The following is a 26741-nucleotide window of genomic DNA, read 5'->3' as shown; positions in this document are numbered from 1 at the left end:
TCGTCATATTAGGAAATGGCGGAAAGCGGCGAGGCACCTGCATTCAAGTGTAAGTACCTCGAGATAAACATTGTTTTCGTGTGATTAATCTGAACTTGTTTTAAAGCATCCAAACAAATGACCATCTTGCGTAAGATTTAAATTATGTTTACAACGTTGTAAATTGTACGTAAAGTGTGTTTAATAAACACCATTAAAGTACATCAACTTATTGCTACTTTCTGTAGACCGATGTGTTGGTTAAGCAGTGTAATGAGATAATTTTACATCAGTTATTAGGGAATTACAACGATGTTATGTTTCTATGTTTCTTTTACCAGTTGTGATATTTTGGAATATATTTGTTGGCTTCATAGCAACTTAGCAAGTTACTAATGCCTTGGCTTCTTAATGTAGCATTAACAGGTATTATCATGAATCTAAGCAGTAAACCTTTAAATACTGATGTGATGTTACAGGGACTGATGAGCACACCCGCATGCTTATCCAGTGGAGAGTGGCTAATGAAGCCCTCTTCACTGGAAAGCGTAATGCAGCCATCAAAGGTTTTGAGTGAGTAACTTATACAATGAAACCATATTACTCAAGTTTGTACACTTGCAACTTTTTCCAAAAAAAAATTCTGATTGCTGTCTGCATTTATTGCAGAGTTTTTGTGACAGAGCAGAACCTGGTGGGGAAATGTGCTCCTCAGATAAGACAATGTCATGCACAGAGGACTTGGGGATGTCTAAGGCCATTGACACTACCCTGTATGATGCTGCATGGGCCAGCCAGTAAAGAAAACCCAGCACCTCAATGTCCTTTTCCCAGCCATGATCACCATCTGACTTTAGAACAGCAATCAGGGACTGTGCATGTGCGAGGGTGTTACAGTTCCGCGTAGCTCAACTTCCCATATTTACATTTCTGTTTACCTGTTCTCTCCCCACTCCTCTATCACCACTATTAGTCATTATTCCACTCACCTGTGCTCATTATCCCCCGGTCCTGTTCCCCGCTGTTCTGCCACGACAATCAGTCTCCACGCCGTTCACCTGCTGTTCATTATTGCCCCATCCGGTCCTGTATTTATACACCTATTTTCTGTTCACTTGCTGCTGGTTCATACCCTTAGTATGTGTGCATGTCTCGCGATTACCTGCCTTCAACTGCGTGTTCCGATCATGCTCTATTTGTTTCCGCAATTCATCAGCCCCGCTTACTCTCCATTGGTCAGTCTTATTCTTCACCGTTTATTGATTTTCTGTCTTTTCCTATGCAAGTCTTTAGCTCTGCGCATTCTGTTTCATTTAGCTGCTAGCGCTGCTCAATCCGTTAGCCCTGCTCTGACTACCAGCGCTGCTCCAACCGCTAGCGCTACCCTAACTACTAGCGCTACAGATCCCAGCTTACCTGATATCCTGCTGTCGTCCTCCTGGTTCTTTGTCCTCCTGGTCTCCTCGTCCCTCCTGGGTTCCTGCCTGGTCTCCTCGTCCCTCCTGGGTTCCTGCCTGGTCTCCTCGTCCCTCCTGGGTTCCTGCCTGGTCTCCTCGTCCCTCCTGGGTTCCTGCCTGGTCTCCTCGTCCCTCCTGGGTTCCTGCCTGGTCTCCTGCTCATCCCTCCTGGGTTCCTGCTTGGTCTCCTGGTCCTCTCTGGTCTCCTCCTCGTGTCTCCTCCTCATCTCCTCCTCGTGGTTCCTCCCTGGTGGCCTCCTCCTTGTGGTTCCTCCCTGGTGGTCTCCTCATCCTTGTCGTCTCCTCCTGGGTCTTGCCTGTCCTTGGTTGCTCCCTGCCAGTCTTCCGGCCATCCAGCACTATTTGTGTTTTGTTTAATAAACTGCTTTCTTCAGTTCCTCTCCTCTAGTCTGTGTCTGCAACTGGGGTCCACACCCCATTCACACGCAACAGAGGGATAAACCAACAGTGACAGCTCTTAGAGGGCCAAGCCTATATGAAATAGAACTAATATTATCATTAGCATTATTACTATTATTGGTGGTAGCATAACTTGGAGGAGTATTTGTAGTCACAAATGTAATAACTAACATAATATTTGTAATATTAACATCTAAATGAGAGGCACTGTACATTCCTACTCTCCATCAGTTTGCTGTTCTTTAGAACCAATGTTGACAGTAGTGTCTAATCTTTTTCTCATCAGCTGCAGTTTCTGAGACACTGAGAAAATTGTAGTTGCAGTCAGCTACTCCACCAATATCTACACCTCCTACATAAAATTTCTTCAGTACATTACACTAAAAGCAAATAAATGAAACAGGCTTGGAAGGCAACATTTGAGACCTACTGTTGTGTTATAATGCATGCAAACAAAGCAACTGAATCACATCTCTCTAGTCTAATTGAAACAACTGAGTAAGAAGTGTAATCCTTTGTCATTTAGAGCTGTAAGTGCTGCTTTTTTTATCTTAAGTGTATGCTGATCTGAGATGTTGGACTTAGTAAATGTAGAGAGAACGTGAAGTTCCCATCACACCATGTTGAATTTTGGGTAAATGTGCCATGTTTGGAGCATCATGCTCATTAACAATAATATATAGCCTTTATATACACTACATACAGTATAAAGTAAATACTATCCCATAGAGGTATGTACTGTACAATGGATGCTTCAACTTCAGTGTCATTTTTCAGTCTGTCACTTTCATAGATAGGATCTCTCTCTGAGTTAGCTACAGTCAGCTAAAGTTATCCAGCTTGAATTACCACAGTCAGTAAGCTGAGATCTAAAAGATTTAAAGAGCCCCTAGCATGCTTTTCTGTGTTTTATGACTTATCTACAATGTTACAACAATCAGTTATCTTAAAGTGACTGAAAGCTCTAAAAACAAGGTGTACCCATGTTGTTGTACTTCTATGCAGAAGCAACTTGGTTTATACAAATCCCATGAACTCTTATGGGGGAGACTTTGTTCAACTATGGAAAGTATTGTGCAACAGTTTATGAATTTCCTTGAATAGTCATATTCTGCTGGCTGTGCACAGTCATGCGAGCTTGCCTGACATTCACCATATTTAAAGTAGGATTTTATGACTGGGATATATTTTACCTCCTGCTGCCTGCGTTGTAACCAGAGGCTGTGGAGAAAAATACACGGCCTGGGGTTACTGCATGTCTGGGAATGTTCCTGTACAGGGACTCACTGTTTTACCTGACCGGGTCTTATGTGGTGTGGATGGAGGGGCTGGAAATCTATGACTACGTTCACACTGCAGGTGTTAATGCTCAGATTGGATTTTTTGCCGAAATCCGATTTTTTTGCGCTGTTGTTCACACTGTCATTTAAATGCGACTGCCATCTGTCTCATGTGTGAACGGTATACGGCCCTGAGGTGACCCACATGCGCAGAAGAGGACGTGACGTCAGACGCAGCATACTGTGTTTGCGAAAATAAAAATGGATGCGGCTCGTGATAGCATGTGCGTAGTGATGTACCAGTTAATGTGCAATCAAAATAAAGAAATAATAATAAGAATATCAAGAAGGAGGAGAGCACAAATATTGCTTATGGCCTCGCCTCCTCCAGCGCAGAATTGTGACATTTATCGCTCAATGACATAAAAATCGCATGGCCGTTCAGACTGAAGTCGCATTGTAAAACATCGGATATGTATCCGATTTAGGACCACATATGAAAGTGGTCTGGGCCGGATTTGAAAAAAATCGGATTTGTGCTGTTCACACTGTCATAAGGAAATCGGATATGGGTCACATTTGGGGAAAAAGATCGGATCTGAGTCACTTCAGCCTGCAGTGTGAATGTGGCCTATGATCAGCTGGCCAGTGAAGCATCCTGGAGTGGTAAATGATCAGCTCATAAAGGCTGGATTTCCCCAGAGCACAGTACCTGTTGGTTTTGACTGCTTGAGGCTTCTAACGACCCATGATGTTATTGTGCTATGCTACCTGTTTGATTTCACTACTCTGGGAATGTATGTGATCATGTGTGGTGAGAAGCAGTGATCACCAGTTGGATTTACCAACCTCAGAGCTACTTGAAAAAGAGTGAAGTTTCCACTACTCAGTGGGACTTAATGGTAAGTTTGAAAAAATCACATTGCACGTCTGTTAATGCCTTGTTTCTGTAGAAAATTGTTGTAAGGCTGGAGAACCTACTATGTCTGCATTATGCCAGTTAAAATATGGGGTTTCCCAATTACCTGCTTGGTTTAGAGTGCTACACATCTTTTTTCATTGGTACATTTACCGTTGTTTACCTATCTATGGAGGAGAAACTCTTAATGCCGTTGTGGTTCGCTGTACATTTTCAACCCAAAACCAGCAAAAGGAGTTGTGTTGAACTATCCTCTCGCTTTTAGGAAGAGGTTCTCTGGTTTTATCCTTCTGAAATAATTACAGACTATTTGGAGTTATGATGGGTGCAAAGCTAATATAGAGGTACCCAAGATTAAAAAATAAATTAGCAAAATAAGCATGCCACGGGCTCTTTAAACTGATCCCAAATGGGTTGGTTTTCCATCTTGTTTCATTCTTAACTCTGGGAACAGCAATAAACCAAATGGCTCGTACAAACCCACTATATGCTACCTGCCCAGAACCAAATGGGTTCACAAGTAACAGGTGAACACAGCAGTTAATGAGCCAGATATTTCTGTCTGGAATTGGTGGAGACAAAAACAGAGCTAAAACGAGAGTCAATGCCAGACTTAAAATTTCCAGACCTGAAATATGAAATCAAATTAATGCTAATAAGCAACATTTTCATTCCAGTGAAGCAGCAGAGATTTACACACCTTCCATTATGAACAAAAATGATGAAGACCCAACATATAAATAATTCAACTTAGCAGAAGGCATGTAATTATCTATTTGAAATGCTTTATACTACTTAGTGCTAAAAATGTCACCTCTGGCATGGGGTTGAGTTGAGGCTGTGTGTTACAGATGATAAGAGAGGACTTTCCCCCAGGTGGACAAAATTAACAAAAGTCCTGATTTATGCTCTTTCTGCCTTTTTCTTGCATTCACTCAGTATCTGCCTTTACTCTTTCTCTCTCTTTCTCCATTTTTGTCTCATTCTTTGTCTCCATCACTTGTCTTTTTCCTTTAATTCATTTTATTAATTTAATTCCTTTAATTTCCTTTTATTACCTCTCAGACTCGCCCCCTCTTTTCTTTATTCCTCACTTGCTGTTAGAGTTAAAGTTGTTAAAGACATATCCCTCTTCTCGCACTCAGTATACAAGTATTCATTTCCCTCTGCTACCACCTCTCTTGCCCTGCTTTCTTCCAGTCTTTCTCTCATTCGATTTCATTTTTTTCCTTTCTGATAAGATATATGTTTGCCCTCCCACCCTCATTCACAAGTGCACACACCTACACACATTTCTCTCTTTCTGTCTGTCTTATCTGGATCTCTAGCAGGCTAGCAGTTCTGGCCCGTTGCTTACTCTCCTTGGGGAACACAGCTGAGTGGAGAGAAAAGATGAGCAAAGCCTAAGGCCTGGCCTGCTTAGCCTTATCATATACACAGGCATCTACATACATTGTCATGCACTCACGCCACTAGAAATGTGTGGTGTCACGGTTTGGACGTTCGCTTCCTGTTTTTTCATTGTTTCTCCCCGGATTCCCCATCTCTCCCTGCCTGTCATGTTTCCACCAGCATAATCATCTATCATCACTTCCACCTGTTGCTCATTAACTCTCAGACTCTCCTGCCATATATACATCCTCTTCTAGTTACATGCCCCTTCTTTACATGTGGAGTTAAAGCACAGGGGTCCTTGCAACTTGACCAAATTGCTGTCCTCATGGGCACATTTCTTAATGAATCACAGTTTTTACTGTACTACAAGGTGTGATGAAATTACAATTATTTTTCAATTGTTGAAACATTTGATAGTACAGGACTGGAATAATTTCAACACACTGGCCTTGTAGAAATTTAAAAGTGAATACCATGTTACTGCGCCCCAGAACTCCCAATAGTGGTGACAGAGTGCACAGCTACCTGAAATCTACAAGTAACAGTTTTTAGTGGAAGAAGATGCACTCAAATTCAGAAATTCTTTGTCTGACAGGCAAGATGTCAGTTTTCATATTCTCCACCTGCCGATGAAGTGAGAATACTTCTATTTGTAAATGAATACATCTCCATGTGACAGGGCTTAAGATTTGGCAGTGTTGTAGTACTCGACTGGGACTCGAGGTTTAGTGACTCAACTTCAACACTGACTTTAGGTGATGTTCCCTTGTTTCACTGAATTTTTGTAAAGATCTCTTATGAACACAAAGACAGGTAGTCCTAAGGTGGTTTCAAACAGAAAACAAAGTGAATACTTGCCTCACACTGTACCAACCAGCCAACTGTATAGGATAACAGAGGAACAGAGGAGCTCTAGTTCTCTCATTTCCTTCCAGTCTCTTTCCTTCTGATCTTTTTTGGATGTTGGACCCACGACCCGGTCTCGGATAAAGCAGACGAAAATGGATGGATGGACCCTCAAATGAAACGTCAGAAGTTAATAAATAAATGGAGAGTGATTTTGGAAACAACTTTAGACATGCTGTATGAAGCTATCAAGCTTCTCTCTTATGGAACCAACTCCCAATCTCAGTTCAGGAGGCGGACACCCTCTCTACCTTTAAGATTAGACTTAAGACGTTCCTTTTTGATAAAGCTTATAGTTGGGGCTGGATCAGGTGACCCTAAGCCTTCCCTTAGTTATGCTGCTATAGGCCTAGGCTGCTCGGGGGCCACATGATGCTCTGAGTTTCTTTTCCCTCCCCTCCTGCTCTGCCCTCCCCTCTCCTCTCTCTTCCTATGCTTCTATATGCCACCATTACACATCACTAACTGTGTGTCTCCTCTCTCCCGTAGTGTGTCCTCTCTCTCTCCCTGTACTTTTCTGCAGGTTGCCCTGGCCCTGGAGCTCTATGTTTCTGATGAGCAGTCACTGGCCACATCAACCTGATTGTTTGATTGTTGTCTCTTGTTGCTTCTCTTCTTTTGTCTCTCCTCTATCCACTCACCCCAACCGGTCGAGGCAGAAGGCCACCCACCAAGAGCCGGGGTCTGTCGGAGGTTTCTTCCGTTAAAGGGAGTTTTTCCTCCCCACTGTCGCCAAGTGCTTGCTCAAGGGGGATTTGTTGGGTTTTCCCTATGTAATAATATTGATAACAGTAAGGTCTAGACCTTACTTTGTAAAGTGTCCTGAGATGACTTTTGTTGTGATTTGGTGCCATACAAATAAATTTCAGTTGAACTGAATTGAACTGTATTGCAAAAAGTTTAACTAGTGATTTTCACAATGACTTAGTTTGAGTAAGTATCTCAATAAGCAGTTTTTTATACTTATTGATTATACCTGTGCCTTTCTGACTGACATGTCAAAATGTCTGCCATGAAACACATGGCTAATGTTAGCAACCTTAAGATACTATTAGTCAGCTTGCTGACTCTGTATTCACCTCACCAGTGGATATGGTGTTTCCTGCTTTTGTCCAATTCCATTTGCCCTCATTCCAGTTGCCTAATAGGTTGAAATTATCATTTTGGTCACAGCATCATCTATTCTAAAAAGGTTCTCCACATTTGTTTGACTTTATTTAAATTACACCCATCTCCTTTATTCAATATTCAACTAATGTTGAAAAGTATAGTGTTTCAGGGATGATACCTAATTTTGTGTATCCATACTTTTTGAATTATTTTCTTATAATTCCAATGAGTTTTCATGGAAAGAACTATGCAGTTTGATGCTAATCATGGGGAAAATAATGGAGCTTAATGCGTATCCTTCTGATTAATTGCTTGCATAATCAAGGAGTGTCAGTGCACCACAGGTAAGATGAACATGTGAAAATATTAACTTTGTTCACAAAAAAAAAACAAATTATATATGTAATAAACCAAATAAAGTTTCTACTAGTGATATAGTAATAAATTAATACTGTATTTACTTGGAATTAGAGTAGATCTGAATATTTACTTGAAATTTGCTTTTTTCCACAAAAAAAAAGCCTATTTTCCTTACATACTGTACCAAATATATGGTTCAAGAAAATAATTTGGATATTAGAGATCCATAAAATAAAACATTAAAAATGTTCTAGAAAGAAGTCATGGCAGTCCTTCATGGTAATTCAGACCCTCAAAATGTGGAACTGCACTTGATCAGTTACTTACAATCATGTATAAACCCACACATCCTTCTCTGAAAGTTATGCAAGTGATCTATCTTTTCTACCTGTCTGAATGACCTTAATGGAGGTTTTGTTAATGTGTATGAAACCCACAGTGCTTAAAAAGGCATTACCAGGACTACAGCAATCATGGCAGAAAACCTTCCCGCTATTAGGAGCTTTCAGGGTAAACTATAATCTGTAGTATGCACACAAAGAGTGTGGTGCGAAAACAAATAAACATATCCACAGATACTGTACAAAACATATCCTTGCATCTGTTCATTAAGCACACACATCACACACATAACCATGAATGCACTTACTCACACATGTCAGCAGTAGCAGCAGCAGTGTGCAGTCCCCAATGAGGCAAAAACATACTAATGGATAATGACAGGGTTTGACAGCAGGAGAGTGAGCTGAGTCACTCTGGGCGCACAGGCAATGAATAAAAGAACGGGAGTGCTGTCTGAATATCCCTTACTCACTGGATTTCCTGTGATACCATGCTATTCCTGCCAGTCTCCCTTGGTAATCCTGCTCATTACACTGTGCTGTCCCTCTACTCTGAGACTAGCAGCGGCAGCCAGTATGAGAGCAGAGCAGAAAAGAACAAAAATCATCCTAATGACTAGGCGGCACCGGAAAGGGGCTGGAACCAACAGTTGCATGCTTGTCTCCATTTTCACCGTAGACTATCATTTGCCGATATACAAACAGGCCTGATAAAATAATACATCCCAGCATTTCTTCAACATGGCTGCGGCTGCCTTTATTGTCCAAATTATACAAAAACACCAGTGATGCTGAAATGTACGTGAAGTTATTGTTGAAGGATGTAGGAAAGGAGCCAATTAACAAGTTCTATGGAACCTGCCAGTCATATCATCTTAATGCTTTTGATTTCGGTTAGTGCTGTTTCACAGCTGCACTTTCAAACTACAATTACTTGCTGTTTCACTTCTTGCATCAGCTAAACAGGAAAATTGGCTCGTTGAAAAATAACACTAAAAGCTGCCAGTCATATCATTCTGTTGTCTCTGGATGCATCTGCCCTGCTGAGTTAGGTCCAATTAAAACCTTCAGAGAGGCTTGGCTTTGGCCAGTATTTGCTTGTTGTTCACAAGACCACAGTTTGGCCAAAATCATCATTTGTGCTGCTCCAGTTTGCTCTCTCAGAGCTTCAGACACAAAAAGCCTTGACAAAAGGCCAGATGTCTGTCTGATTAACCCACTACTGCTTAAGCTAGACAACTCGTGAAATCTATTCCAGGAATCTCCGATTCACACTTTTCCCCTCGCATTTCAGCCGGATTAAATGTTGAGCTCTCTCTGTCAGTGCCACACTGACACATAAATGCTAGTCCAATTATTCTGCACCCTCTCTGCTCACTGTCAAATTAGCAGTGCTGGTTGCGGAGTATTGCTCTCACTGCATGGCACTGGCATTTTCCTTGACAGGTAGAAGAAAGGAGCCTGAGATAGCAGAACGAGGGAGCATGAGCAATGAACATTTTAAATGCTGAAGCTGGGGAATCAGTCTGACTGAGGGTGAGGCAGAACTGTAGGATCGAAGACTTTTTGCCACGGATGGTTTTCAGCTGATTTCCCAAGCAAGAATGTAGTTTATGAATACCTGACCAGGTGCTTCACAGGTTCAAAGCAGCATTTTAAAAATGGCTTGTAAACTGAATTTATGCTCCCTTTGCGGATTATTCTGCAATGCTGTCAACTGTTCTTGTCAGGCTCATGCTCATGTCAGGGAGGGTGTACAGTATTTTGCACAGTAGCCAGCATTAAGTAGAACCTTAAATATTTAATACCATGTGAACAGAAGGCTCCTAGTGTGGATCCCTGACCTAGCACAGCAAATTTGAGTTTACAGTGCAAAACATCTAGAAACATCCAGTATGTAACTTCCATTTAATGACCTTTAATGAACAACAGAATCAGTTTTGTGAAGATCGCTCATTAAAATCAGTGTAATATAAAAGTAAAGATAAAAGAATGTGTAAACAAAAAGTATTAGATTTTAGCTGCAGACAAATTTTCAGTCAATATTTGCCTCTGCCTTGGTACTGTGAGCTGACTGTTTTTTTTTCCTCCATAATGCACAGAAGCAGTGTGCTGGCAGTCGGCTGCAGCAAAAACAAGCTGTGTTTCTTAAATGACACCTCAGCTCTGGGGACTTTGGGCAACAGCCACCTGATGTGTGTAAGAGTTATTTCAAGCAGAAGGGAGTGTCAGTCAGTGTGGCAGCCATTGCACACACACACACACACACACACACACACACACATACACACACCTCTCATTAGCACAGAGGTGTAGAGAGGTTGAGTAAGTGCAGCTCTGTTCAGGTGTTCACACACTTTACTGCCTGTCAGAGCCCAACCATACCGAGTACTGTCAGATGAGAGGCTTCTGTAAAAGGGAAAAGTGTCTAAGAAGGAAACCTTTACCATCATTATTTCCATTATTATTGCCATATATGGTAGTGTTGAAGATATGGAGAACCCTGCTCCAGTCAGAGGAGTTGTAATGATTGGCATATTGTTGTGTTTATTGTTTGATGCTATTTCTATTGTTTTGCTGGTTCTCATGATTGTAGCTGGGGAGCAGCGCAAAGGGCGCAGACGGCAGCAAGAAGAAATTATAGGTTGGAGACAGGAGGCCAGAGGTGATGTGCTGGAGAGGAGCAGAGTGGAACAGAGAGAGGAGATAAGACACTTGGGGGAGGATGGAATAAAAGACCTGCATCTGAAGTGGGAAGGAATGATAATGGAGGTAACACAGAGAAAAATAGAGGCGAGGCCAGAGGCAAGTAACAAGAGCAAGAGAGGCTAATCAGAGGTTGCTATGAAGGCCTGGAATGGTCTCTTTTTTCTGTGGTGGTTGGAGCCCAGAGGTGAGTTAGCAGGCATGTTAGGAATGCATGGCTTCAAAGTCACTGATAGAGAAGTCAGGTTGCTTGGAGAAGTGAACCACAGGCGCCAGCCCTGTTTTCCCCAACTCATAATGCAGTTGCTGCAGACAGCTATTCAATCCGAGCTGCGTTATTTACACTTGACTGTCAGTGGGACTCAAGCCAGTTTCTCAACTGCAGCCATCTATTGTGGATCTCTGAACTGGGTTTGTTTGACTGGGCAGAGTTATACTATACAGGACATAATTTGTATTAGCACTATGTGTGTAAATCCAGAAACCTGCCCATGCAGAATTTAGGAACCTTGTGATTTCATTCAAAAAGTGGCTTGTTGCTGGTAAAGGTGGATTCTAGTTTTAACCAGCTTATATGCCTATAATTTGAATTATTGCTGGATAGCTTGTCTATTTTCCACCAGAGATGGTCTTATTGGTGGTTTTACTAATCTGGTTCTGAAAAGTAAGTAATAACTAAAGATAAAAAATAAATGTAGTGAAGTAAAGTCCAGTAAGTCAGACTTCTTTCCAGTGCATGTTGGACTCCGGCAGGGCTGCCCTTTGTCACCGGTTCTGTTCATTATTTTTATGGACAGAATTTCTAGGTGCAGCCAGGGGCCAGAGGGAGTCCGGTTTGGGAACCACAGGATCTCGTCTCTGCTTTTTGTAGATGATGTTGTCCTGTTGGCTCCATCAAACCAGGACCTCCAGTATGCACTGGGGTGGTTTGCAGCCAAGTGCGAAGTGGCTGGGATGAGAATCAGCACCTCGAAGTCCAAGGCCATGGTTCTCAGTCAGAAAAGGGTGGCTTGTCCCCTTCAGGTTGGTGGAGAGTTCCTGCCTCAAGTGGAGGAGTTCAAGTATCTTGGGGTCTTGTTCACAAGTGAGGGAAGGATGGAACGGGAGATTGACAGGCGGATCAGTGCAGCTTCTGCAGTAATGCGGTCGATGTACTGGTCCATCGTGGTGAAGAAGGAGCTGAGCTGTACAGCGACGCTCTCGATTTAATGGTTGATCTACATTCAGACTCTCACCTATGGTCATGAGCTTTGGGTCATGACCGAAAGGGCAAGATCCCAGATACAGGCGGCCAAAATGAGCACCCTTAGAGATAGGGTGAGGAGCTCGGTCACCCGGGAGGAGCTCAGAGTAGAAACGCTGCTCATTCCCCCGGAGGAGCTGGAGGAAGTGTCTGGAGAGAGGGAAGTCTGGGCATCTCTGCTTAGACTGCTGCCCCCGCGACCCGGTTCCGCATAAGCGGAGGAAAATGGAATGGGAATGGAAGTAAAAAGTACAATATTTGCCTCTAAAATGTATGTATACATATATGAGATAGCAGAAAAGGAAAATACTCAAGTACAGATAGCTCAGAATTGTTCTTAAGTACAATACATGAGTAAATATATTTTGTTACGTCACATCATTATCACATTTTGCATGTCAGTTACAATATAAAAAGTATTTTGCCTAATGTACTGAGTCACAATTCTGTATGTTTTTACTAATCATTAATACTTCCTCATTTCATTTGCAGACAGTGTTGGTATCTGTAACAATTCTGAATGTAGTGTATTTTTGATTCAACAGTGTTGGTTTTTAAAGTATATTTCTGAAATTGATGTAAATTGGCCTTGTGTGACAATGTCCTTATAACAATGATCAAAATTCTAATCATCTAAAAGATGGGTAATATTTCACTGACTGCATTTAGCTCCAAAGTTATTTTAATCTTTCTGCGTGTCTATCTGATGGACTGACATAAACCTTTAGGCAAGAGGGTGAATGTTGAAGCTACGGGTCTACTGATGTGTTGGGGCAGCCCCCAAACTATTCACTTAGTATTCAGCCATGGTCCCTGTGCTTTACTCACATGTCTGGACTCATCAGTCCCTGCTGTAATCAGCAGTGCTCTGACAGGAAAACAAGGGGTGTGTAAAGGAACGTGAAGCTAGCTCAAATGAGAGGCCAGGGTAAACAGTGACAGGGCCAATTCTAGTTCCCAATCTCACTGCAAATAGAGGTGAACAGGGGAGCACAGAGGCTTAATAAAGACATAGCAGCATCTGATCACAGCACCTCAGCATGCTGCCAGGACATGATAAAAGGATCTGGCATTGAGTTTAATGCAAGAAAAATGAAATTGTGGGAAAAAAGACTTGAAACAGGCCATCAAACAACTCATTTAATCCATCTGAAAGTCAGCGAACAAAGCCTTAAATGGCTATGGAAAATTAAAAATACCACACTAGGGGTGTACATTTACATTTTTTTGTTTGAACAGTACAGAGAAAGCATCACTCGTTCTGCAATAAAAGTCAACAGGGTGTTCTAAAATCAAAGAAAACATATGGTTGGCAATGAAAACCAAAGTACTATTACACAAATTTTCTAATACCAGACCAAAGTGCCTTTTCTAGCACTTTTAACAAATAATAAAAATGTCTGTGTTTAAATCAAAATGGAATGACATTGTTAAATTAAATTAGATTATTCTATTTTTAACTGTTTCTCCTCAGGTAAATTTAGCACTTATTTCAGCACGAGGAGCCAGCCATAATCCACAAGTATTAGAAAAAGTTGTCCTGGCCCTGATTGAACTGGGGCATCTTAGCCAACTGAGTATGCATGTTTTTGAGCCTTTCATAGCAGCCCCCTCTTGTATATGATTGTCCTGTACCGTATGAGGAGGAAGGGAGAAAGACTACAGTGACAGTAAACAAAGTATTCAGTTTGATTCAGTTGTGTCTGCTTTCCATATTAGGGCAGATGAGGTTATTTCAAGGAAACAGTGGGAAAAGCAATCCACTGGACAACTAACTGTATGTTCAATTTTTAAGAATCTGTTTTCCATTTGGAGAAAAAGTAAACAGCCCCCCAGACTAGCTGACTAGAAGTGGCATAGTAGACAAGATATAGATGGTAGAAAATGGGTTTGGAGGAGCTGATCAACAGCATTCCTTTGTTTCTAAGACCTTGAGGTAATGAAAGGAAGAAAGCTCGTTACTGATTTTTTTACAGACCACAAAAAGAATGAATGAAGAATGTGTCACCTGCCTAGTTGAAGGTATGCTGTTAAACACATGATATACTGAAGAGGAACCAACTGAGAACACATCTCTCTATGCAATGTTGTTGGTGTTGACAATGGGGATGCCACCTTAGGTCTGATGCGGAAAAAATGATGGATTCAGTAGTGAGGTAAGGGAAGGGAGTTAGCATTGGTCTAGTTTCTGATCCATCAGGTGTTGTAATACTTATTGCAGAGCTGATGTCAAGGAGGGGTAGAGTGGTATGGTTATGGTGAGCAAATGCAGAAAATAGATATTAACATACTGTTTGATTTCTGCTTCTTTTCTGGTAACACAAAAATTATGAAGCCCAAACAATGTAAGAATACTGTTCAGGATCTTGTTTAAAACCAGTCATTTCACTCTGGGTGTGAGGAGCTTCATGTCTGATGGGTGAGGTTTCACATGGTTATGTGGGTTTATGTTTTCCATGGGATCTTGTTTTCCTGAAGGAATATTGAAGAGAAGTAGGTTTTGGAAAGAGGACTAAAAGTTCAATATAGGATCATGTCCAATATAGGAGGCTGACAAAGAATGATGTTATTGTCATACATAACGTCTGGTATATTCATCTTATTATTATTATGTTAGAGTATTACTCTCACATAAAAATAATTTTCAAATCTTTTTTGAGAGTTCATTCTTGTATTTCACTCATTGTTCACATAGCTTTCAGTAAACTTTTTGACTGTGTCTGTCCCAGTGTGCCTCTGATCTCTTCCCCTTTGAATCGTTGACTCAGAACCCCAGTAGAGATACACGTATGTGCCAATTAAAGCCTCCTGCTCCTGGTTTCAGCTACAGTGATTCACTTAACCCTGAGTTCACGGCTGACACAAAACATTTGTTTACACATCCTTCCTCATACAAGTTGCTATTCCCCACCTCCCACCACACCTCCACCTACACCCCCCTCGCTGACTCTGTTTCCATGGAAATCTGCCCTAGGAAGTCTATGCATCCTTGAACCTTGAAAATGCCCCAAGTAGCATCAACTCTGAGAATATATTGTCAAAATGGATTGCCGCTGTACTAATCGGTGTCATATTTGATACCCCTTTCAGCAGCTTCCTGTGTAGTTCATTATTCCCCTCTAATACTAATACTCTATTAGTAATGCTAATACTCCCCTGCTGTGTTCAGTGCCCAGAATTACCAGCATGAAAAAAGAATTTGAGGATTGTACAGAAAAAGAAGTCTAAAATTAAAACGAGGTATATTATTATGGCTACCTACTTTATTGCCCCACAGAGGCCATTTCTCTTTTTCATTTAATAATTAAATTTTCTGGCTCCGTGTGAAGGGTTTTATTCCTACAGCACTATGGAGTATTAAAAAAACACTGCCTCAATTTTATCATTTAATTACTTTGAGATTTAGAAGATTCCTGTATGTAAAAACATCATTAGAAGCATTATAAAGGTTTTTTTAAGGTCACAGTTTTATAGTGGGCACTATTACTGTTACTGAATCAAAACATTTTTATATGTTTTAGATTATATCTTGAAAAAATAAATATAAAAATTAATCCAGTATATATACCACTTAACGTAGCATACTTAATTCATTCATAAAATTGCACGTAGGAGTGATGTGGCAATGCATGAGCTGAGCAGTGGCACTGCCTCTGAGCAGAAGAACAAAGTGCTCTGAAAATAGTGCAAAGGTGTTAGAGCAGTAACACAACCTCACTATCTCACATCAGATTCAGATAGTGTTCCACCGAGCTCAGTCTACATCTGACTGAATGCTGATGTAGCCTTTGTATGCTTAGCCTGTGCTGTCCTGCAAACAATTTTGAGCCAAACCAATGTGGTATTTATGGTGCATGGAAGGCACACCAATTTAATATGTGTGTTCGTGTGTGTGTGTGTGTGCGTGTGTGTTGGGGGCTAACTGAAGGAAGTGTCCTCTTTTTTTTTTGTATTTCAACAAATAGACAGTACATATTGCTGATTTACATGTCTTCCCAGCACTTCATATGAGGTCAGAGGTGGAAGGGAACCCGTTCTTGATATCTTAAATATAATATAATTAATGGGTCTCACTAATAACTCTACCCTCGCCTGCATCCTCTGAGGGGCAGTAAAAAGGAATTGCATTGATGAGGTCAGAAGAATGTCATGATGGAGTTTAGGAGGGGAGCTTGAGAGATAGGTTAATACACACCACTGGTTGGCAAAACACTGTTTACAAGTTTACATTTAGCTGCAGTGTGAATAGGGTGCAAATTGACAACACTGCCTGCACTCACACAACTATTTTCAGCAAGAAAGCTCTAAAAACCCATGGTCCACTGTCTGCTGTTGGGCAGACAGCGGACAGAGACAATTAGCCAAAAGCTGGGGAACATACTGGAGCTGTTCCCAGCTGACACTGGGTAGGGGTACAACCTGGGCAGGTTGTCAGTCTATCACAGACACACAACCACTTCCACCTACGGCCAATTTGGAGTTGCCAGTCAACCTAACCTGTATTTCTGTGCCCACGGAGAGCCCAACCATTTGGGGGAGAGTATACAAACTCCACACAGAAGGTTCCCAGTAGGGTGCAGTGTTCTGTTAGGCCACAGTACTAACTGCCATGCATCTGTAAAGATGTTTATATATTATCATTTTTGGTTATTATTATGAAGGTGATGCATTAAAATGTAAGCAGCAACACTGTAGTTGGTTGAGGTGGAGCAACGTCACATAATGAAGGTAGTTTGGTAACGTTTGGCAGTGCAGAGTAGATTTCATAAGACGATCCTATCTGTTTTTTGTGAAATGTTAGTCTGTCAGATAAATACATCTCAAAAACATATTTCCTTTTGAAATGTGGTGCAGTAGAAGGATCAAGTAGAATAAAATATCTCAAAATAGAAAGCATGTCAGTAGAGTTCAAGTAGACCAAATCTGCACTTAAGTGGGGCGCCCTTGTAGCTTAGGGGTTAAGATGCCGGACATGAGCCACAACATCAGAGATTGCATCACTCTCTGCCCTGTTTCCTGTCATCTCTCTGCTGTCTCTAATAAGGGCAGTCAACTGCCAAAAGACATACAGTACTACAATTATACTTAGGTTCAGTACTTGAATACATAAGAACTTAAGTACTTAGCTGCTTTGAACTACTGGGCATTGTATGTAAATCATTAGGTGCAGAATTGTCCAATATGGCTATTCCTACAAGGCCTCTGAATGTTTCATATTCAGCAGTTCGGATTAATATGTAAAACAATATTTTGTCATATTAGGCAATGTCTGCTAGTCTGCTAATCTCTTCCAATACTAAATCCTACCAACTGACTGAGTCTGGTATGGCATCACGGTTGCTACTACTGAATCAGTGGGGAGAATCTGTTTCTTGGTGTCTTTATTTGTTGCGTTTGTGGCGCATCATAACTGGTGGGATTAAAGATTCTAGTGCTAGTGATTTATTCCTGGCCAAAGCTGACCACCTACTGTAAGACAGTTTTAAAGTTTCCAAACCTTTCATAAGGCAGTCTTCAGATCGCAATACATGCAAATTTGAGCTGGGCTGTGTTTGGTCTTTAGCGAGCCTCTGTAATCTTCATTCCAGAATCATTGATTGCTCACCCATCATCTCATCCTCCCCAGCAGCTGCTCTCTCTGGCCCAGTCCTGCACGATTTTAGCACCAACTGAAACCTCATTTTATCTCTTACCACAACAAGTTAAAACATCAATGGACCACAGCTTAAAGCTAATACCTCTGTTCTCAAGCATTTTTCCTCTAATACAGCACACCAGCATGCCAGAGCCCTGTATTCCCACACAGAGTCAAGTGGAGGAGGAGCATGTGTGCTGAGTGTAGGTGTGGGTGGTTTGTTGGGTAGAGAAGGGAGTGCAGCTGGTTGGGGTCACAGCTGCTCAGTGTGTTGAATGACTAATGAAAGGTTTATAGTGGTGCAGCATGAGTGCCTAGTCTGAATAGTGGGCTGGAGGAGGACACGCCTTGTCTGGCTTCTAGCACCCTCCTGGCCTGCCTCTGGTTAAAACTGTGCATTTAACAAGTTCTCCTAGAACGTGGGGTCATAACCCTTTACTTAACAAGCTCATTATTTCTCACTGTTTTTATCCTTTGCTCTTCCTCAGCAGTGGTGGCAGGAAAAAGCATGTCAATGAGTGTCTTTGTTAGAAAGTTGTACAAGAGTCTTTGAGAGGGAAGGATAGTAACTGAAATGCCAAAGACATGGCCCTTGGTTGTGTGGATCCTTGCAGTAACATTGGGTTGTCTGAATAAATATTTAGAGGCTTTGTCTCTGAATGAGTAGTGGATATTCAAGGTTATTTTTGAGGGCAACGGGCCAGGCCTAAAAGCCGGTTCTACTTTTAAATCAGCTTCCATCATCAGCAAAGTTGCAGTGAAATACCTGAGAATCTGGGCAAAACAGACAAAACAGATCAGACACTTTCTTTTGATCTATGCTTTGAAGATGGAGTTTGATATTTGTATGAATTTAATGGAACCCTGTAGAAGCTCAAAAGCAGAGAGACTAGAATATGACTTTTGATGTCTGGGGATAAAAACAACTTCAACCTTATTGGTGGACAGCTTTTCTCCCATTATTGAATTCCCCATCGGTGCATTTACCCGGAATCTCTCCATTAGCTCTGCAGAGACTCCTTCCTGTATATGCTACAGTATACGGTAGCAACAAACCTGTATACAGTAATAACTACCTCAACCAACTTTCAAAGTTATACATTCAGTTTTAGACATTCATATGTACAAAATGGGAAACTCTGGCTTCTATTATAGCTACTGCATCTGTTCTCCATCTCCTGCATTAGAAGGATTAGTTTTCTGCATCTCACAGGATGAATCCTGTCTTAACAATCCATCACTGTTTCACTGCACAGCAGTAAAAATCAATAGCATAGTTATACTGAGTGGAATTGACTGAGTGTGAAATTGCAATCAAACAGCAACTATTTCCTTCAACCAGTAAGATACTACAGATACAAATGATGTTTACAAATCCCCCTGAAATCCCGTTTACATTGTTATATTACTTGTTTCAGTTATACTCTATCAATGAAAAATGTTGCTCTCATGAAATGTAATTTTGTTTTCCTGTTTGAGAGAATATTGCATTTTCAGAGCCAGAAATCAAACCTCATTTGTAACAAATTTTAAGAGTAGATTTATCAAATCAAATCAAGCCATGTCAGATTAATTTTCAAAACAATTTTAACAAGACAATTTCACCACAGAGTGCTGAACAGGACAACTGTGGCTCTATATGCCCAGTTCAGTACCTTGAATCTATGTCTCAAAACCTTTCCCTTTGCAAAACAAAGAATAGAAATAAAGGCCATATATTCAAGAAACTAAATACATATGTCATCTGTTTTTGTCCTGAATTGTGTCAGTGGTTCAACATGCTGTCAAAATAAAGGGCTTAACGAGTGGGAAAATGCAACAGCATTGGCATCACCGACTATGACAAACCTGTAACAAATGCCAGGCAAAACATCTCTTAGAAGTAGCCAATTAAACATTTGGAGATTTCAGCTACCATCATGATGGGGTTTTCAAGATCAATAACCAAGCATGTGTCTTGACAAAATGGTGAGGGCTTCAAGGGGCTGGTGCTGCTCAATCAGCTTAGAACAACAGACAGCTATGTTTCCCTAGCAATGTCTGTGTGTGTTGTCATAAGTATGGTATAAGTATGTGCTTCATATGTGCTGATGTAAATATCAATATCAAAGATGCACATCCTACATTGCAGTATGTTTAGGAGATTAAATAGCACAGCAGCATCCAAGCAAGATCAAAAACAAGCCACTCCTTGGCCCACTCCTTGTTTTTTCCTCCTCTGCCTCTTCCTCCAATGTCTTCTTCAGACGAATGGAGATAAGTAAAAAGTCAATGCATATAGTCAGACAGCAGCATAGAGTTCTGCAGCACATACTCATCTAAAACAACACTGCAACTGGACAACACATTTTATTCCCTACCCACTGAAGCATGTTTAGATTTGAGATAGAGCTCTACAGATCTCATTGCTTAGGGAGGTTGTGGGTTGCATCTACAGCCTCCACCTCCCACCCCATGCAGGTTCCAATCACTTCCACCCTCAAACTGGAAGTGACAGAGCACTCAGGCAGAGGTGTCTTCCCCCATCAACAGCCATGCAGCCCCACTCATAGCTGTCAGCCTGATTACTTATCAGTAGAACAGTAGGAACTAAGGAAAGGAGATGTCCAGCTGGAGACAGACCACTAAACACATCGTCTGTCCTGCTGCCACACATCTGCCAATACATATACCACCTGTCCCCAAGACTGCCACAAAACCAAGCTGTATGTCTCTATCACTCGCCTATTGCCTTTTACAAATTCAAAAAACTGCACCCTTTCTTCTATTTGTCTTTCTTCTGGTCTACAAACTACATCTTTTTCACATTTTCATTGTTTCCTTTTATGGTTTGCTGGCTCTCTTTCTTTCTTTCTTTCTTTCTTTCTTTCTTTCTTTCTTTCTTTCTTTCTTTCTTTCTTTCTCTCAAATTAAAGCCAGTAACATTTTCTCCACTCTGACTTGTGCTTTTTTCTTCCCATCTCATCCTCAGTTCTTGCTACCAAGAACTCATTTACCAACTTTTCATGGCAGCTCATTACACAGCTATCTCTCTTCCCTCTGAGGACTAGTAGAACCTGGTGGTTTGCCAGGGATCAAAAGGAGATGTGTTAAGTGACAGGAAGCATTAAATTACTGGAGTCTCTGATGCATCAGAGGCACCAAGCTCTCTTCTACATAGACCGAAAATGTATGTTGTTTACTTAAAGTAGGTGCTGATTTTCCTGACTGTTTTCTCTTTTCTCACCCCAGGTGTGAAGCTCAGGAGCAATCTGCGGCAGTCCACAGAGGTACGTGTTTACTCCATTTCTCCAAAAACACAGATACTAGGTTGCGCCCACTTGTTATCTATTGCAAAAAGTGATTGTCAGCTTTGTACCTCTCAGTATGTCTGATAGCATTTGTGTAGATAGGCTGACCTCACACTGTGCATTCACTGTGTCAGACTTTACTGAATAAACTGAGGTTCCTCAGAGTGTGATCACACTTAGTTTTTGTCTTACAGTAAAAGCTTCAGTTCTTGTATTTATGTGTTTGTTTAACATCCATAATTAGCTTATTCTTTTCAGTTACAAGTAGGCCTGAATTTACTGTATGTACAAAATTTGTGTGGCCTCATAAGAAGCTCATTTATTCATTCAGACTTTTCAAGCATTAATGGATAAAATTAAAAGCTAATTATAACTAACCATTTCTTTGTACACATAGTGTACAAATATGTCCTAAATTGCCATGTATCATTATGAAGGCTTGTATTTAGGATTTGAACCACATCTTGATAATAATAATCACTTTCATTGGCCAAGTGTGTTACACACTCAAGCAATTTGTCTCCGGTCAAACACTGAACCCAAGACAATCCATAAATGAGGTTTCTATGTCAGATTGAGTCTCACACCAGTGCAAACTCAAGACAAGGTGATGTCTGGTATACAGGTTGCGCCCCATATTCGCCCCCTGCTTTTTTCAGTTGAAAGAATATGAGGATTTAAGTCAGGAAGGGGAGGATCTGAGATTCATTACAGTCTCATCACCTTGTCTCTTGTAAAATTCATTCAGTCAGCTGGCTTTATGATGCCATTCCAGCATTTAATTGAAATAAAATGTCAAAATGCCTGATGGCCTTGGGCATCATCCGATGGTAATCAGGCATTAGATGTTTCTAATTTACCCCATTAAGTGTTTATAAGACATTACATGATTTTACAGCTCAGTTTGTTGATAGGTCATGGATGGCGCTGGGCAGTGTGTGACATTTGTCTGTGGCAGTTAGACTTTGTTTAAGCTGTGGTAAAACAGCACCATCCAGTGGCCCATTTGAGTACTGAAGTTATCTGACAGAGGAAATGAGATTAAGAATTATAAATGATATGTTCTTGCATGTATATCCACATTATCAGCTGAAAATGTATAAATACATGTCTGCTACCTTTTATTAGAAACTGTTATCATTGTTTTTTGTTTGTTTATTCATTTATTTGTTTGTTTGTTTGTTTTTTTTTTTACTCCTTTGATGCAGGACAGAGAGAGAAACAAAGCTGACAACTTTGTGGATCACCAAGCAGGAGAAGGCATCTTGTCCAGCCCAATACCGCCAATGCAGTTCCCACATTTTGAAAAGAGCAGACAGACAGATACCCCTGAGTCTCGAGAGCAGGACATAGGCTCCCTTCATCTCTCAAAAAGACACCGCAAACTGTTGAAAACAAGTCACACCAAAAATAATGTTTCATCCTCTTCTGCCTCCTCTACTTCAAGCTCTTTTACCCCTGACAGATTGAAAAAATTTTCTGACATCCAGGCAGAACGGCGGAAACTGATGAAGGAGATGTGTGGTAAGTACGCAAGCAGTACTTACAAGACCATCACACCTCATTATGTGAGAAACCTCTTTGTGGAGGATAAGTACAAGTTGCTGTACTGCCAAGTACCCAAGGCAGGCTGTTCCAACTGGAAGAGGACCCTGATGGTGCTGGCAGGACAGGCCCCAAATACTCACAGCATTAATCATGAGACAGTCCACTATGGTCAACATCTCAAGACACTTAACAGCTTTGATCGACAGGAAATCATGCACCGTCTGGAAACCTACACTAAAGTCATATTTGTCCGAGAACCCTTGGAGAGACTGGTGTCAGCCTTCAGGGACAAGTTTGAAAATCCAAACAGCTACTACCACTCGCTGTTTGGGAAACCCATCATCTCCAAGTACAGGGTGAATCCATCCAAGGCAGCCCTGAATACAGGCAACGGGGTCATATTCAAGGAGTTTGTCCAGTACCTACTGGATGTCCGCCGGCCCGTTGGGATGGACATCCACTGGGAGCAGGTGAATCAGCTCTGCCACCCTTGTCTAATACACTACGACTTCATCGGCAAGTTTGAGAACATGGAGGAAGAATCAAACTTTCTCCTGCGATGGATTGGGGCACCATCCAACCTCACGCTGCCTACTTTTAAAGACAGGAACCCAGCTGACAGGAGGACCTCTACGCAGGTCACACAGAAATACTTTTCACTGGTTAGCATGTTGCAGAAGCAGCGAGTCTATGACTTCTACTACATGGACTATCTGATGTTTAACTATTCCAAGCCTTTTAAAGATTTATATTGACTGAGTCTTCTCAAGACTCTTGAATCACAGTCACATTCCACTGCGTCTACATCTCTACCATGATAGCAGTCTTAACATAAAGAGGTTCACTCACATGCTTACATGGCTCTTTGATTCTAAGCAGAGAAATCAGAGACCAAACTTCCTCTGCATGTAACAAAAGCAATTTTTTCTTAATACATTTCTACTACTCTAGATTATCTTCATTTTTCAGACAGCTATGAGATGAAAAGATTCATGTGGTGCCATATTAAATGCATTAAATTGTCCTGAAATGCAAAGCATTTATTCAGTGCTAGCACATGGTGAGGTGTTTTTTTTTTTTTAATTATACATAAATGTTACGCTTCTAAAGAAAACTTTATTATTGTTCAACAGGCTTTAAATTATGCCTTACTGTGTGAGTCAAATAACATTTGCAAATGTGTTTTATGGTTTAATTCAACATAGGCAACATGTAGGTGGGGTTTAATGTAGATTTTAATCACATCTCCAAGTTAACAGATGGTTTCAGTATACAGTACAACATGTTACGTATGTGAACTCCTAACAACTCCTTTCAACATTGAGGAATATTTAATCTTTGGTTGACCTCAGGTACAACTCAATCACCGTCAACCACCCTGCCATTTACTGCAAAAGATTTTTCTTTTTAAATGAACTCCTGTTTTATTTAAAATATTTGCATTTACTATTTGACTTACGGCAAGTTAGGCACAAGTATACCTCTATCTATTAATGCATACTAATACAGATATTACATATAAATGGTTTTACTAAACAGAAACCATAACAAAACAAAACACTATAAATAATATAAATCTTTAAAAAGTGTCCAGTGCTGCCCACTTGGAAGCTGTGTGCACTTATCGTAGCATTTTTGTACTTCTAAATTTGTGGTTTAGGTTTGTGCTTTAGTCTAACACATACAGTACAGGTCCACACATTTAGCTCCCCCATTACTCCAGGTATTTACTTGGATTGTTAAACACAGGACATCCAGGTACTTGCAGGGTACAAAATGATGATTTGGACATTCTGACCAGGATGAGGCAAAAAGAGCATGCCCTGACTTCTTCATCTGTCACACTTGACTCGCCCTGGACAGCTGTCACCTACAGATCTCTCACTGTCAGCAACTCCATATCCTCTGTATGTATCACAACTCTTCTACGTACAGTACACCACCATATAGGCTTTTTTCTGACAATACTGTGTAATATTGTATAATGGGCATTCAGATGACTATATATTTTTAAATGTATTTCTGAAATATATATATTCAGTGCTTCTTGGTGAAGGTTTGTTTCTTTCCTTTTTGATGTCATGTTCTTTCAGTAATACCAGTGTAGAGTAGTGTGTAACTAAAGAGTTTCTTTCCAAAAACAAAGTATCCACCATATGAAAACCACAAATCTCAACAACTGAATAAATTTGCAATACTATTTAAAGTGTAAAAGATTAGTATGTTTGATTGATGATTATTTACCACTCAGTGCTATGGAGACAGCAAAAGATACTTTTTGAGATAAAAATGGATATAAAACATTTTGGAAATTAACTCTTCAATTACTTTCTGTTTGGTCTCTCATAGGCATAACAGACCCTGTACAGATAAGCTGCATTCCACCAAGTTACCCATCCTGACATTTTCACCCATAGCGTCTCTACTGTGTGCGCGCGTGTGTGTGTGTGTGTGTGTGTGTGTGTGTGTGTTACTGAATAAGCTGTTCAGATGTTTTACAGTCTTTTTCCCCCACATATTTTGGATGTATATATACACACACTGCTAGCAGCGCATTTTGCAGGTACAGTATTCTGGTTATAATGTTACTGGACTGCAATATTCCCAACACACCACTCAGCTGGCACTAAGATCATAAAACAATTTTTCTGAAGCAAAATGTTCTATAGTGGAAACTGCAGAGACCAGCCATTCTTAGGTCCTAAACAGTCCAACCTAAACACTAAAAAACTATAATGAGATTATACAGGGTAAAAAAGAAGAAAGAAAGAAACGCAATCATTAATCAAATTATTTGTGCTCTTTACATCATGATTACATGGACGGGAGAATCCAGTCAAGGTTCCTCCAAATGAAAGTTGAGTTTAAATATTTTTGGTTCACTGTGATGAAACATGCAAGTGCAATGAAGACCTGACTAAATATGATGACTATGACATCAGTGCAAAGAAATGTGTGGACTAAATATCTTGAATAAACAACATACAAAGTAAGAAAACAAGTCCGGCTGCAATCAGAGTGGGTTACATTTTATATTCTGCTGGACAACAACCTATTGCTATTCTTCTATAATGCTGCAGCCACTATTCTGCTTTATGCTTCACAGCTCCCTGAAAATGTGTTTTATGTAGCAAAAGCTTACTTAACAAAAGGTGTACTGTATTTGTCTATGAGTAAAGAGAAATTAATATTATTTAAATCTATACACAGTATAATTGACTTTTGAATTATGGTGGTAACTGTTTGAACTTTTGTCAGTATAGCGTGTTGGGTTTTGCATTTTCAGATTCTAATCTTTGTTAAGGTTGTGGTCAGATTCGGTGTCAGTATAACCAATGTCTGGCAAAAACAGCTATTGCATTATGATGAGTATTACTCTTGCAAATATTCTGGCAGTCCCTGCCCTGCAGCTAATCAAGTTTTTATTTGGTGTGTGGGTGTATGGACAGAAATATCAAAAGCATAATTACAATAGCAAGTGAATGTATAACTGTTTATTGTTGGTGCAAAAGTGTATAAAACATGATCTTAAGCCCTTTGCCTTATTTTACACTGCCAATCAAATGGTGTATTTCAGGAAGACGTTCTTCAGGTAGTTATTACTTCTGGCTGATGAGTGTCTACTAATAAATTGTCTTTAGCATTTTCAGTGTGTGTTCATTATTTTTCCTTGCAGTTGTGTTGTTGTGTCAAGCCAAGTCTGTTTTCTGAACTTTAGTCTGGTAATGAGCTCCAGAATGAGAATCAGTGGTGCAAGATTTTCCTTTGACTTGTCTTTTATCAATATGGTGTGTTTGTGTTTATGCTTTTATTTCATTTATTATGTTTTAAAATAGATTTAAAAAAGACTGAACATCTACAGCATGAAGCTATAACTGGAAGGAATCCAAAGTAGAGCAGAGGCTGCTGGAAATGGCATACGTTTTATAGGTATTTAGTCATACCCTATAGTATAGGGCACATTTAAATTTCCCCTGATAACAGTGCTAGCCAGGGATCACCAAAGATGTTACAAATTGTCCTGAAGTGGACATGAAAATTTTGAGATATTTCAAAAAATAACAGCAAATATAGGCACAGATCTGGCTGCACTGTGTGCCAGTTTGGGAGAACAGAAAGGTATGTAGCCTAAATAAGAACAATATCATAAAT

The 26741-nt window shown here is 40.5% G+C and overlaps 1 protein-coding gene and 1 long non-coding RNA gene across 2 annotated transcripts in view; one reads left to right on the top strand and one right to left on the bottom strand.

The window, feature by feature from the left end:
* The window catches only part of LOC109955846 (uncharacterized), a 16770-nt gene extending 15299 nt beyond the window's left edge, over positions 1–1471 (bottom strand). Inside the window, exon 1 of the long non-coding RNA XR_002274344.1 lies at positions 1396–1471. This is a non-coding gene — a long non-coding RNA (uncharacterized LOC109955846). The remainder of the gene's footprint in view (positions 1–1395) is intronic.
* Positions 1–26268, top strand: part of chst8 (carbohydrate (N-acetylgalactosamine 4-0) sulfotransferase 8) — a 210616-nt gene extending 184348 nt beyond the window's left edge. Inside the window, exons 3-4 of the mRNA XM_020592392.1 lie at positions 20983–21020; positions 22250–26268. Coding sequence (XP_020448048.1) covers positions 20983–21020; positions 22250–23344 — 1133 coding nt within the window. The 3' untranslated portion in view covers positions 23345–26268. The remainder of the gene's footprint in view (positions 1–20982; positions 21021–22249) is intronic.
* Positions 26269–26741: the final 473 nt, after the last annotated feature.

Source organism: Monopterus albus, unplaced genomic scaffold, assembly GCF_001952655.1.
Source record: "Monopterus albus unplaced genomic scaffold, M_albus_1.0 scaffold17.1, whole genome shotgun sequence".
In the NCBI taxonomy this organism is placed as follows: domain Eukaryota; kingdom Metazoa; phylum Chordata; class Actinopteri; order Synbranchiformes; family Synbranchidae; genus Monopterus; species Monopterus albus.
Note: the sequence above shows the minus strand (reverse complement) of the source record. Positions and strands in the feature narration are given on the sequence as shown.